Below are 14210 nucleotides of genomic sequence, written 5' to 3'. Positions count from 1 at the left end.
CAGAGGAAATCTATCAACCTTATGATAGATTATCCAATTGTTGGTATTAGATTGTTTCTCACAAGTTTGGGCATTTAAGAGTTACATTGGAAAGAACAAATCTGTTTACCAACACAGTTATGTTTTGTTAATCGTTAATCTAGTTATTTCAATTGAACATGAATACAATTATGCTTCATTAATCGTTAATCTAGTTATTTCAATTGATCATGAAAACAGTTATGTTTAGTTAATTGTTAATCTAGTTATTTCAGTTGATCATGAATACAATTATCCTCAGTGTATCATTAAAATAGTTATTATCAGATGAACATTGATAAGGTTATGGTTAATTAAGTTACTTGTTAAAAGCAGTTAATGTCATGTGAAAAGGATTCGGTTGTATATTTATGAATTTTGGAAGTTCTTAGTTTAAACCATCTTTGTTTTTCGATATGAAAACCCATTTGTTATAGATGATCTTCTTTAGTGATGTAGATGAGTTGGAGGGATCTTAGATCCTCTTGGTGTAGAAGGGGTTCTTCACCTTCTGCATGTACACTATTTGAGGATGTGTAACATCTTAGAGCCATGAAGAACTCTCATAGTATTGGGTTAAGGTGTTCATGGTGCTTGACAAGTAATGGTGGTTTAGAGTACATCGGTATTATGTCATGGTACACTCTTGATTATGCATTAGAACTTTCGCATGATACATTGCTCTTGGGACCATGGTACATTCACTTGGGGCATGTGATCTCCTAGTATGGAATGGTTAGATCATGGTGTCATGATGGGTTGTTGATTCAGCTGATAAGAGCCTTGATAGTCGTTTGGTGAGTTCTCTTTGTATTGGGTGCATTGGCCATATGCCTAAGAAGCTTCATTAGAGTACGAAGATGCATTTGGCGTTCAAAATGAAAGGATCTTTTACTGGTGCTCATGGATACATAGAGACTTAGGTAAGGCTAAAGTTTTCTTGAGATGAGAGATATGTTGTTGAGATGGTTTCTCTTGATGAAATTTCAGTAGGAAGTCCGAGGAGCCGACACCTTGGTTGCACATGAGTTTAATAGAGACCTATGAGGAGATTGTTTTTGGATGAGTCATGATGACTTGCATATCTTACAGCATTCTCATTGCCACTTTTGGTCTACTCAGCGGTTTATCACTTGAGAGGCATTACCCTTATCTTTCAAGTGTTTTATGTTTTTCTTTCACATTCATGGATCTTGAGCTACAATCATATGGTATTGGAAATCTTCATTGTGAGAGATAGATAACATGGTTATCTTCTTATGGAGTATCTTCCTTTATGATGATCATAGGAGGTAGTACACGGCTGATTTCCTATAATGGGAAATGGAGCAATTTGATCTTCTTTGAGAGGCTTTCACCCATGTAGATACTTGAGTTTATATTATGTTTGATCTCTTGAGGTTGAACGGGCTTGGATGTTATTGTGGCTTTTCTCTTGGGGTTGTAAAGGAGCTCACACTTGGCATAGTTAGCATTTAGAAGTGTTGTAGAAAGATGCACTACATGTTTATGGTTAGTGGTTTCTCTTTTCAGTCTCAGTGATCTTGTATGTTTGGATTCACTTGACATTGGATGTGAGGTTTTCTATGGAGCTAAAGTGATTACTAGCTTGTGGCCATTTTTTGTCATTTGGTTCTTGGGTGATAACATGGATGTTATTTTATCTCTTTCTTCTATCAGATGGGGAGAACATGAGATGATTATGGAGATTGGTTGAAAGAGATGTTTCTTGCAACAATCTTGTTGCAAAATTTGTGTAATGACCCGTACCAATAGGCCACTAAACAAAACCCTAAATTTAATACACTGCTAAAATATATTGCTGAAATAAAAGAAATAATAGTGCCAATGTATTCATTCAATGAAAAACAAATGTTTTTACAAATGATATGGCAAATTTCAGCACCAAAACATTATGACATAGCATATTACAAAGAAACCCTAACTGGCTGTATACAATTGAGAACTTGTTGCAACTATAGATTGAAATGAAGAACCTGGATTGATCAAATGGTGGACACTGAATGTTGAAGATGATATGGTGAAAGTGCAACTCCACTAGAAACTCCAAACCAGCAATTAAGCACAAGTGAAAGGATTGAAATATCCTTCCCACAGTTGCAATAATTCAAGTGATCTTTCACACCCTCAAAATTGCATACCAATTGAGAGTTTTCGTTTCAATGGCCAATTGTGACTACTTGCAGAAACCCTAGGCTCCATAACGCACATCAACAAAAATTCAATAATAAAACTTGATGATAGGCAATGAGCCCTCAATGCCTATTTATTCTTTTTTTCTTGATAGGTCGGCCTCCTTTTTAATTTTTCTCCGCTTCTTCTAGCAACCTCTAGGAGATTTTTTTTATTTAATTTATAAAGTTACCTTGAAATATATATTTTTTAATTGATAACTTTATAATTAACTCCTCCAAAAAAATGGGACATTACAGGTCCGCCCCTCCTAAAATTGCTTGGCCTCAAGCAATCTTAATGCTGGATGCTGCAAAATCACTTCTCCCTCCCAAGTAGCATCTTCAATAGGTAAATCTTTCCACTTAACTAGATACTCTCTGATTACTCTCCTGGGAAGCTCCTTCTCTCTACTATCCAAAATGGATTTTGGCACAAAGATCAATTTCCTCTCATCATCCAAGGGAGGTAATACTGCAGAAGGCATCACATTCTGACCCAACGCCTTTTTGAGGCGTGATACATGAAATACATTGTGCACTCTACTATCTGTGGGAAGCTCCAGCTCATAAGCCACCTCACCAATTCGTTTGATGATCTTGAATGGTCCATAATAGCGTGGCTTGAGTTTCTCTGCACCACTCTTCTTGAGAGTAGACTACTTATATGGCTGCAACATGAGGTAAACCATATCATTTACCTCAAAACTACGCTTAGTCCTCTTCTTGTCTGCATATTGTTTTTGCTGGTTCTGAGCTCTAGCAATGTTGTCTCTGAGAGTAGCAACTATATCCTTACTTTCCTGTAATAGTTCACCTGCACGAGGTACTCGACTGTCTCCCAACAACAAATCTAAGAAACTAGGTGCCTCATAACCATAAAGTGTCATGAAGGGTGTCATTTGTATAGTCATATGATATGTAGTATTGTAACAATACTCACAGAGTTATATCCATCTGACCCAAGCTCACTGTTGATCTGCCACATAATTCATCAAATACCCTTCCACCCATTTGTTTACAATCTCTGTTTGACCATTAGTCTGTGGGTGATAACTGGTACTAGGTGTAAGCTCAGTGCCACACAACCGAAATATCTCCTGCCAAAAGTGACTCATGAAGCCGCTGTCTCTGTCACTCACAATGCTCCGAGGCAAACCGTGTAATCTAAAAATCTCCCTGAGAAGACCTCTGCCACCTGAGTTGCTGAGTATGTAGTAGCGATAGGGAAGAAGTGAGCATATTTTGTCATCCTATCCACCACCAAATAGATACAATCGCGCCCCTGGGCCCTGGGCAAGCCCGTAATAAAATCCATAGAGATGCACTCCCACTTCCTGTCAAGAATAGGAAGTGGTTGTAGGAGCCCTACTGGATAAGTGTGCTCTTGTTTGTTCTACTGGCAAACATGACACTCACGCACATACTGCAAAACATCAGCCTTAAGTCCCTTCCAAGTGAACCGTTCCCGTACTAACCTGTAAGTCTTGAAATACCTAGGATGGCCTGTTGTAGGTGAATTATGGAATGCTCTCAAAATCAACTGCTTCACTTTCGATCCTGGGACTAAATAAATCCTGTTCTTGTAAATGATCAAATCATCTATGAGAGTGTATCTGATGTCGATTGTTGTCCCCTCCACTATAGCAGAGGCCCACGTGTCTTTGGCATATTCTACTACAATCAAGTGTCGCCAATCCTTTGATAGTTGAATCATAGAAGTGAGGTGTGGCCTATGGGATAAAGCATCTACAACAATATCCTATGTCCCCTTAACATATGTGATATCAAAATCATATGCCTGTAACTTACTCACCCACTTCTGCTGACGATCATTCAGGTCCCGCTGTCCCAAAGAGTGCTTCAAACTATTATGATCAGTTTTAATACAAAATTTGCTGCCCACAAGATACTGTCTGAATTTGGCCAAGGCATGCATGATGGCCAACATCTCCTTATCATATATGTTGAATGATCTCTCAGCCCCTCTGAGTTTCCTACTCTCATAAGCTATAGGATGCTTGTCCTGCATGAGTACAGCACCAACTCCCTCTCCAGAAGCATCACATTGAAGCTCGAATGGCTTTGTGAAATCAGGTAATGCTAATACTGGGCATGCAATCATTATTTCCTTGAACCGCATAAAACACTCCTATGCCTCCCGAGTCCACACAAATGCCCCTTTCTTCAGCAAATCTGTCATGGGCGCTGCATGTCGTGAGTAGCCACTAACAAACTTGCGATAGAATCCACATAGACCAAGGAACCCTCTTAACTGTGTAAGGTTCTCTGGTGGTGGCCAATCAACAATAGCCCGGATCTTTTCAGGATCCATTCGCACTCCTTCCGCACTAATGATGTGTCCAAGATACAACAATTTTGTCATCCCCAAATCACATTTGGACTCCTTGGCATACAAGGACTCACTCTGTAAAATGCTTAATACTGTCTCCAAGTGCTCTAAATGTTCATGCTATAGATCAAAATATCATCAAAGAACACTAGCACAAATTTTCTCAATTGATGGTGGAAAACCTTGTTCATAGTGGACTGAAAAGTGGCAAGTGCATTAGTCAAACCAAAATGCATGACTACAAACTCGAAATGCCCGTAATGACATCTAAAAGCAATTTTTTCAATATCCTGCTCTCAAACTCTGATCTGGTGATAGCCTGATCTCAAATCAATTTTTGTGAAATAACAAGCCCCATGTAATTCGTCTATCAGCTCATCGATGTGTGGGATGGGATACTTGTTCTTTATAATTCTCTTATTCAACACCCTGTAATCAATACACATTTGTAGAGTACCATCCTTCCTTTTTACCAAAACAACAGAAGATGCAAAGGGTGACTTACTTGGTCTGATGTGTCCCATTGCTAGCAACTCGTTGATGGTCCTCTCGATCTCATCTTTGAGTCGTTTTGGGTGCTGGTATGGTGTGATCATGACAGGCTTAGCACCTTCCTCCAACTTGATAATGTGCTCAATACCTCTGTCTGGTGGCCTGCCTAGTGGAATCTCACTGAATACCTTCTCATACTTGATTCTCAATTTCTGAATTTCTGGATGATATTCAGTCTTATGTTGCCCCTCCTGGGTAGGCATCAAAGTGCATATTATCGCCCACTCTATATTATTATGTTTGGCTAATCTCTCCAACCGCCTAAATGAGATAGTCCTGACATCACCATTACGGATAGCCTTCAGCACATGAGTCCTACCATCCACCACGAATTGTATCTCCATATCCTCCAATCTCAGGGTAACCTCCTTCAAAGAATGTAGCCATTGCATCCCAAGTACTATGTCCATGTCACCCATGTTGACCACATGATAGTCCGCCTTAAACTCATAGTTGTTCAGGTGCAAAGGTAGATCTCGCACCATCCTATCACAACAAAGAGTATATCCATCAGCTACCTTAACTCTCAGTCCCTTGAACTCCTCAGTAATGAGTCCACGCCTCTTCAGTCCCTTGAACTCCTCAGTAATGAGTCCACGCCTCTGCACAAATCGTGCATCAATGAAATTATGTGTGGCACCTGTATCCAACAGAGTAATAATCTTTTGTCCTGCCAAGACTCCTAGAAATCTGAAAGATCCCTCTCTTTGAATACTAGACAGGCGTGCCTCCTGTAAATGTATCTCTGGAGCCTCTTTTTCCTCAGCACTATCTACCTCTTGTTCACCCTCTGCCTCATCAGGATCCTCATCATGGTGCTCTGAGATGTCTGAATCTAAACCTTTGTAATAAGCCCACATCACCCGGTTAGCCTTCCCCTTAGGCTTCATAGGACAATCATGACCAAACTCATAGGGACCTTTGCAAAAGAAGCATAGCTTCTTCCTACGCAGGTCATTAAGTGTTTCCTTATCCCAAGGGTGCAGCTAGCTTGTCTTTTGAGTCACTAACCTTCTCTTTACCCTTGCTGAATTCCCCTTTGTTATCTCTAATGACGAAAAACTCTTTGAACTAAACCAGTTTGCTGGAGCTGCAAGTTCCATACTGCGGGCTTTCTTCATGGCTTCCTGTAATGTAGGAGGATCAAAGGCCTTTACCCACCCCTTGAGTGGTTCAGTTAATCCCTCTGTGAATAAAATGACTAGCCTCCTTTCTGAAATGTCAAGCACCATCACTGCAAGCTTCTTCAAGTCATTGATAAATTGTTCTAAGCGTCCTGACTGTCTCAACTGGGCTAACTCCCAGAAATAAACTTCAGGATTTTTTTTTATCAAACTTTTCTATCAATCTATCCACAAACTCTTGATAAGTGGTTACCTGATTGTGTTGCAATGTGATCATGCCATGTGTCCACCAATCATGTGCTGCCCCATCTAAGTGTAAAGTGGCATACTTGAGTGCTTCAAATTTTGTCATCGTCTTCAAAGATAGGAAAGTATCCACCTTATGAATCCAAGCATGACCAATCATTTTTCCACTGCCATCAAATGTTGGTAATACCAACTTGTTGGTGACCTGTTGCAACTCACTGTGTTTATCTACTTGCTTCTGCCTGGCAGCTCTATAGTTCAGGTACTTGTCAAATGTCCATCCATCATGTACATATTCTGGTAATGAATCCCACTCATTCCTCGCTTGTCGGAGTTCATCAACAATATATGTTACCATAGCATCAGGTGTGCGTGCTGGAGTTTCTTTTCTGAATGTAGGACGTGTGGGTCTGTCAGTTGTTCCAGACTGTGTCCTATGTTGTGATCCTGCTATGCTCCTGTCATCCTGGTCATTATTATGATTATTCCTCCTATTTTCCCCAATCAAATGTTGCATCATAACCATCATTGCCTGTGTACTTGCCTCTATTGACTGTAGAAGCCTCTCCTGTTGCTGTAAAGTCTCATCATCTCGCACACTTCTGGATGGGCTTTGAGAATGTCTCTCAACCATATTCTCAGTTATGTTGATTCTTTTGTAAACTAAATTAAATGGTGGTTGGGTAACCCTATCAGGCTGGCAGGAAACCGCTCTGATATCACTGTAATGACCTGTACCAATAGGCCACTAAACAAAACCCTAAATTTAATACACTGCTAAAATATATTGCTGAAATAAAAGAAATAATAGTGCCAATGTATTCATTCAATGAAAACCAAATGTTTTTACAAATGATATGGCAAATTTCAGCACCAAAACATTATGACAAGCACATTACAGAGAAACCCTAACTGGCTGTATACAATTGAGAACTTGTTGCAACTACAAATTGAAATGAAGAACCTGGATTGATCAAATGGTGGACACTGAATGCTGAAGATGATATGGTGAAAGTGCAACTCCACTGGAAACTCCAAACCAGCAATTAAGCACAAGTGAAAGGACTGAAATATCTTACCCACAGTTGCAATAATTCAAGTGATCTTTCACACCCTCAAAATTGTGCACCAATTGAGATTTTTCGTTCTCAATGGCCAATTGTGACTACTTGCAAAAACCCTAAGCTCCACAACGCACATCAGCAAAAATTCAATAATAAAACTTGATGATAGGCAATGAGCCCTCAATGCCTATTTATTCTTTTTTCCTTGATAGGTCGGCCTCCTTTTTAATTTTTCTCCGCTTCTTCTAGCAACCTCTAGAAGATTTTTTTTATTTAATTTATAAAGTTACCTTGCAATATATATTTTTTAATTGATAACTTTATAATTAACTCCTCCAAAAAAATGGGACATTACAATTTGCGTATCTTTGTGGATGGTCCTCGGTAGTACACGATTACACTTCCTATTTGCTGTGATTGGAGAGCTCTATAGGCCTTTGCTCTTTCAGATTTGTCATTACCCATGCAGTGAGAGTTCATGTATGTGTTTGGCCTTCATCGACTAGTTCGGACATGAAGCTTGAGGTTGCAATATATGGGTTGACTATGTTGGTGGCATAAGTTTGCCGATGTTGTATACCTTCAAGGTATGGATGATTAGATGGATTAACATTTGTTCTGGATGCTATTTTCAGTCACATGGGTTTTATCGGTTGGATGGGAGCAATCAATGGTGATTGTTGTTTTAGCTGGTGGTTTATCTTGTTTTCTAGAGGATTACTTCACATTTGTGTTCTGGTACAAGCTTTGAAGTTGAATTTATTGATGCTTTTGTATAGCTTGTGAGCACATCAGAACAATGGCAGCATCCTATAGATTTTGATGTCACCGGGTTCTTATGCTTGTATTCTTTTGACCAATGCATATTCACTTTGTGTAGTTTTCTTTCTTCCATTGATGGAGTGTTGGAGGATGATGGGATTTGTTGCTTGAGATGGAGGATATCTTTGGATGTTGTAGTAGGTGCCTTGATGGAACACAAGAGCATGTTTTGGGAACTGTGTGATTTCATGGATGGTGGTGATGGTGTGCTTCTAGCAAATGAGTCTTAGCAAAGTAAATAATAACACTTCAAGTAACACTTGGTAGGTCTTCGACAAGTGGAAGAATGTTGGGATTAAGGTGACTCAACCTTGGAGTCCTGACATTAAAGATTAATTATATACATTATTTGGTGCAAATTGATTTATCCTACTTTTAGGAGGTGAAATCAAAAGATTAAGAAATCTGATTTACTTTCCATCAAAACTTGGAAATCAAGTTTTGTAAACAAAAACAACAAAGCAGTTTTTGGTTGACTTTTCTTGAAAGCTAAACTAAAGAAGGATTTTCTCTCTATGGGGATTCATGCACATGAACGAAGGTGTTTTTTTTAACTAAGATGAAGTTGGAGTCATTGATGAAGTGCTTTTCTCAACTTTATTGCTCTGTTGGACAGGAGATTTCTTTCCTTAGTGTCTAGCCTGTAGCTTGACATATGTGCATTATAAGCTGTAAAATACAAGTATTGCTAGAGGAGCTATATGTTGGACTAACCGCCAATGTTCCCCTTCGGGATTCATGACATGGCTTAGCCATCTCCTGTGTTCAATAAGTCTAGTGGTTGTATCGAGCATTAACAAGTCGATCTTTTGGTGCAACGGCAACTCTAGTTTGTAACAAGTGGTATCAGAGCTTAGTCACAGGTTTGAATCTCCTTGGGTAACGCTGAGGGGGGATTGTTGGACTAGCCGCCAACGTTCCCCTTAGGGATTCGTGACATGGCTTAACCACCTCCTGTGTTCTATAAGTCTAGTGGTTGTATCGAGCATTAACAGGTCGATCTTTTGGTGCAACGGCAACTCTAGTTTGTAACACTATATGAGAGAGATATTTTTCTACAGGGTTGTGCTGCCAGATTTTCTCCAAGATGAAGCAGGATGTAAATTTCCATGTAAAGGCTTAGAGCTTGAAGATTGTATTATAACTGTACTCTGTTGCTGAATAATACAATGGCTCTCTATTTTTGGAGTGTAGGGCTTTTTATCCGAAAAGGGTTTTTCCCACATAAATTTTATGTTCTTCTATCTTGTGTCTTGTTCTTCCTGATTAATGATTTTGTATTGTTGACTCTTAATGTTTGCATGATGCCGACTTAAGTTTTTAACTTTTAATCATGGTGAAAAACTGTCTGATTCCACTTTATGGCATAGTAATATGCGTTTGTATCATACTGCCATCCTTTTGTGAAGAAACAATAGGTACTATATGCACATATTGATCTTGGATTGTTTTCTTCGGATGCCCAATTTCCCTTCAGTTATAAATTTATAATCCTCGGGATCCATAACAGTAACGCTCTGAAATGTGAAGTCTGAGCTTTCAAGAATGTATCTCAATTCCCTTAGAAAGAATACAATCAACCTACAAAAAAACAGTCCGATAAAAGGTAGAAGATTCAACACTATAAAACGCAGAGGCAAGAAAAAGCCCTGAAAAAAGCACCGTATTGTTTGTTCCCTGACTGAAATTACCTAAACTTGTGCATCTTTACTCCTCCTCGACCTGTTCTAACATGGCTGGAGATATCATTAAAGCGAATTCCGTCATTCTAAAAGAAGAGTGTGATAAGGAAAATAATCATCTTGTACTAAACTTATAGATGATTTCTACCATACAGCTTGAGCTAACACTGCGAAATTTATTGGTCATTGAAATTAGAGTTTCGCACTCCATAAACCTCCAAAAAAAGTTCTTCAAATGCTCGACTTTGCATCATAAACAGAATTTCGGACTGCACAAACCTCTCAAAGAAGTTATTGAAAGGTTAAACTTTGCACAGACAATAGAGTTTCGCACTGCTTAAACCTCCAAAAAAAAAAAAACTCCTGAAATGTTCGAAAATGCATCGTTTTGCTTCACAAAATCTAGTTTATATAGTTTTTAGGAGCAATTAATGTCCCAAAACCATATATCTTTAGTAAAAATTCGAATTTGCAATTTGAGAGTAGTTAATTTAATTCATTTACACCATAATCGGGCAATGAAAGATAAACATCTCTCCTTCGGGCGACTCAAAAGTAGGCACAGAAAGAAATTAATTTTCAGCAAGACGATTAACATCTTCTTTAAAATATCCCTGCAAACCCTACGATTAACAATATCTATACAAACAAGTCTTCTAATTTATTTTGTTGTGGTGTGCAAATAATTTGCTACATTCTTAGCCTATCGTGCTGGACTGAATGGTAAAGATATAATATTATCAATTTACTAAACTCTTGAGACGAAACTGTATTATTACATTGCAGAAACAAAGTGGATGACTCTTATCTTGAGTAAAGGAGAGAAGGTTGATTAAATTACCAGAAGACCACTGTATATCGGTTTTGGAAGGCTCCTCAATGGGATTGATATCATCATCTCCTTCTTTACTGGCACGGGCAATCAATCTCAATCTTTTATGACGGCATCTAAATGAAACCCTGTTTATTGAGCATGGAAGAATTGGAAGGGTAGGAATGAATACATTGAATGGCCTTGACTGGCCCAAGGCAGAAGCAGGGGGCACTAAAACTTGAAGCATGGCTACACTCTACTCTTACCGATTGGTTCTGCTGGGCACAAATTCTGATTCCAATCCGACCTAAATTTGAGAATGCCACGACAGTTCTCCCAACTTAATACAAAAGTATGTTCTGGACAAACAGAAGACATTGAGATTCGCAACAAATCGAAACACTCAGAAGATATTTGTCGCTTGATGCTCTTTGTGTCCAATGCATTCATGTCACGTCGTTTCCCTATAAACTACTTCGCAAAAGCCTTTTTCCACCATAAAGTATGAGGGTTAGTGCCCACCGAAAACCTTGAAAATCTTTCCAATTAAGTACTCTGAAATTCCATACCCTTCAGTAACTCAAGGTCCTTTTCAGAAACGCAGCTTTTGAAAGATAATTTCCCCATTTGTTGTCTTTACTGCCCCTTATTTTTTCAACTGATTTATCTAGACACTTGTCACCTATCTAACTAGGTCACTGGAAACAACTTAAAATTTTCTTTCATAATCTCACCTTTAAATCTATGTTTTCATTATATATCTCTCTCCCCTCTCCCTTTCGTACCAACGCTCAAATTTCCACATTAGCCTATATATCTCTCTTGGCATATCTCTCTTGGCTTTTTCCAATGTATCTCATAATATCTCTCTCTCAAATCTTTGAGCATTTTAAAATTTATCACATATCTTATGTATCAAATTATCTATTTATCTATTTATCTTTTGATCTATCTATCTAGCTATTTACAATAGAAGTGTAAACACCAATAGAGGGACTTGGTTGAGAAAAGTCTCCAAATAACCTCAAATTTTTCTTTCTTGTGTGTGTGTGCAAGCCTATTAGAAGCATTAATCATACAAAGGTTTGCATGTGTATACTTATTTCATTTTTTGTTTCTCTTATTAGTTGTTACATTCTAACTTATGTGGTTTGCATGTTGTCTGAAGAATAGAGTTGGGTTTTTGTCATTCTATGTCTTTATTTTTTTTTTGGTTCATATAGGAGTACAACACATTCCATAGGTATATGCATGTCACACTAGCATCATCGTTTGAGGCTCAAATTTACACAAAGAAGCTATTGTCTACTCTTTTTAGTTTTGTAGTAGGAATTTTTTTTAAAAAAATCTATAATCAAGGTATTTTTGTCAATTTAGTTTGTTGGAGATATTTAAATGTGTGTTATGAAACTTATTCTCAAAGGAACATAGTTTCCTTTTTGTAGGGTCAAAATTGCGCCATTACATTTTAGTGAACCTATTATGCAATTTTTTAGAACACTTTTTATCATTTCTTTGAGCAATCATTATGCCATAAAAAGGACAAATCAAATATTTCCCCTTCTCAAACCCTATATCATGTCATCAATTTAGAAATAATAAATCGGCCTTTGGTTTACATGTTTATGCATTGTTTCTTAATTCTAGTTTATTACTATCAGAATATATTTGTTATCTTCTTTTAATAGTTCAATTTATAATTATTTTCAAAGTACTAATGATGTTCATTTCCATGCATGTGATGGTGACTTGACCTTGCCTGCATTCCTGTATGCCTTTGATCTCTCTTGTAAAATTCCTTTTTTTACAAAGCATTTGGTTGCAAGAGGATGAGATCCTTGATACTTTTTATTAATGTTACTTTACCATATCTTCATTTCAGTGCACTGTCCTCTAGAGATAGTGCATTGTTGAATGATGAATCTTCTATTGCATCTAGTCTCCCACTATGTTGAGCAAGTTTCTTCAACTAATTCTTCTACAGTTTTCAATGAGTTGGTGGATGTAATTGTAATCTTTGTCACTCATCACAAGGTGAAGAAACCAATCATTTTCATGTCTGCAATTAGTCCTTCTCCAAAGAGAGTTCTTTCTATTCATAGTGTTTCTTTAAAAAGTGAATCACTAGATCTTTTTACATCATATTCTAAGGCTATTTACACAATAGTATCACATACATACAACTCCCATAAAAATAAGAATGATGTAATAATCCAAATTCTTTACCATCGCCTCAACCAAATCCTCCTTCAAAAACCAAGTTATTGTGATCTTATTGAGTAACTTTGTGTCAATCCTTCCAACATCTCACTTTGGGATTCACTTCAAACTGCTCCTTTCTACCAAGGCATGTTTCAAGAAGCTTTTCATATGATCGTGCTACCTTCTTCTACTAGGCATGTGGATGTGGATGTTTTTATGGATGATATTCAAGCAAATTTCCCAAATATCATGTTTTATCTACATGAACTCCCACCTTTATAGATAAGGAATGTAGTGGACCCACTAAGGATCATTGTGTATGTTAATGATATTAGCATCAAGCGAACTCTAATTGAAACTAATCTAACTCTCAATGTTTGTGTTGGGATTAAACCACAGACAGAAATAACAATTACATGCAAATACAACCAATATTAGAAAATAATAGATCACATAGAAAAGAACACAAGACACCAAGATTTAACATGGTTCACCCAATCCCTGGGCTACATCCACCAAATAGCAAGTCTGATATTATTATGATCCAGTGATTACAACCTGATTACAATCTATAATCCTTTACAACTCAATACTGCCACAAGAACCAATTTTCGCATCACCACTATGAAAAAATCCCTAACCCTAAACTCTTTTATACAAGTATTTTTATTGCTTTAGGGTTAAAATTAATAATTACATGTTGGCCCAAAATCTCAATAAAATAGGGCCAAAATTTATTTTTTGAGGCGATGCCTCGAGATCTAAAGAATTTATGAAGTATGTACAGTGCTTTCCTTATCAATCACCATAAACTAACAATCTCCCACTTGGGGATTGATCAGGCTCCACACTAAACAACAATCTCCCACTTGGAGACTAATCCTATAGCTATGCCGCAACTCCATGAGGCTCCCACTGGATCAAACCACCCTGGGCTCTATTGTTCTTGTATTCATGTTTAGTCTAGAAGACCAACCAAAGCTGAAGAGGAGTTTAGCTTCTCCCTTGTTACTACCTTTGTAAACATATTTGCTAGATTGTCATCTATATGTATCTTGTCTAGCTTTAACTGTCCATCCTCCAAAACTAATTGAATGAAATGGTATGGCAACTGTATATGTTTGGTCTTTAAATGCATAGT

General features: G+C 37.7%; 1 protein-coding gene across 1 annotated transcript in view; it reads right to left on the bottom strand.

Annotated features, from left to right (window-relative positions):
* The window catches only part of LOC149569548 (uncharacterized), a 35544-nt gene extending 24312 nt beyond the window's left edge, over positions 1 to 11232 (bottom strand). Inside the window, exon 1 of the mRNA XM_089822224.1 lies at positions 10895 to 11232. Within this exon, the coding sequence (XP_089678350.1) occupies positions 10895 to 11114 (220 nt within the window). The 5' untranslated portion in view covers positions 11115 to 11232. The remainder of the gene's footprint in view (positions 1 to 10894) is intronic.
* Between the last annotated feature and the right edge of the window lie 2978 nt (positions 11233 to 14210).

Source organism: Cupressus sempervirens, chromosome 3, assembly GCF_028749045.1.
Source record: "Cupressus sempervirens isolate cs-2001-9-10 chromosome 3, ASM2874904v1, whole genome shotgun sequence".
Lineage (NCBI taxonomy): Eukaryota > Viridiplantae > Streptophyta > Pinopsida > Cupressales > Cupressaceae > Cupressus > Cupressus sempervirens.
Note: the sequence above shows the minus strand (reverse complement) of the source record. Positions and strands in the feature narration are given on the sequence as shown.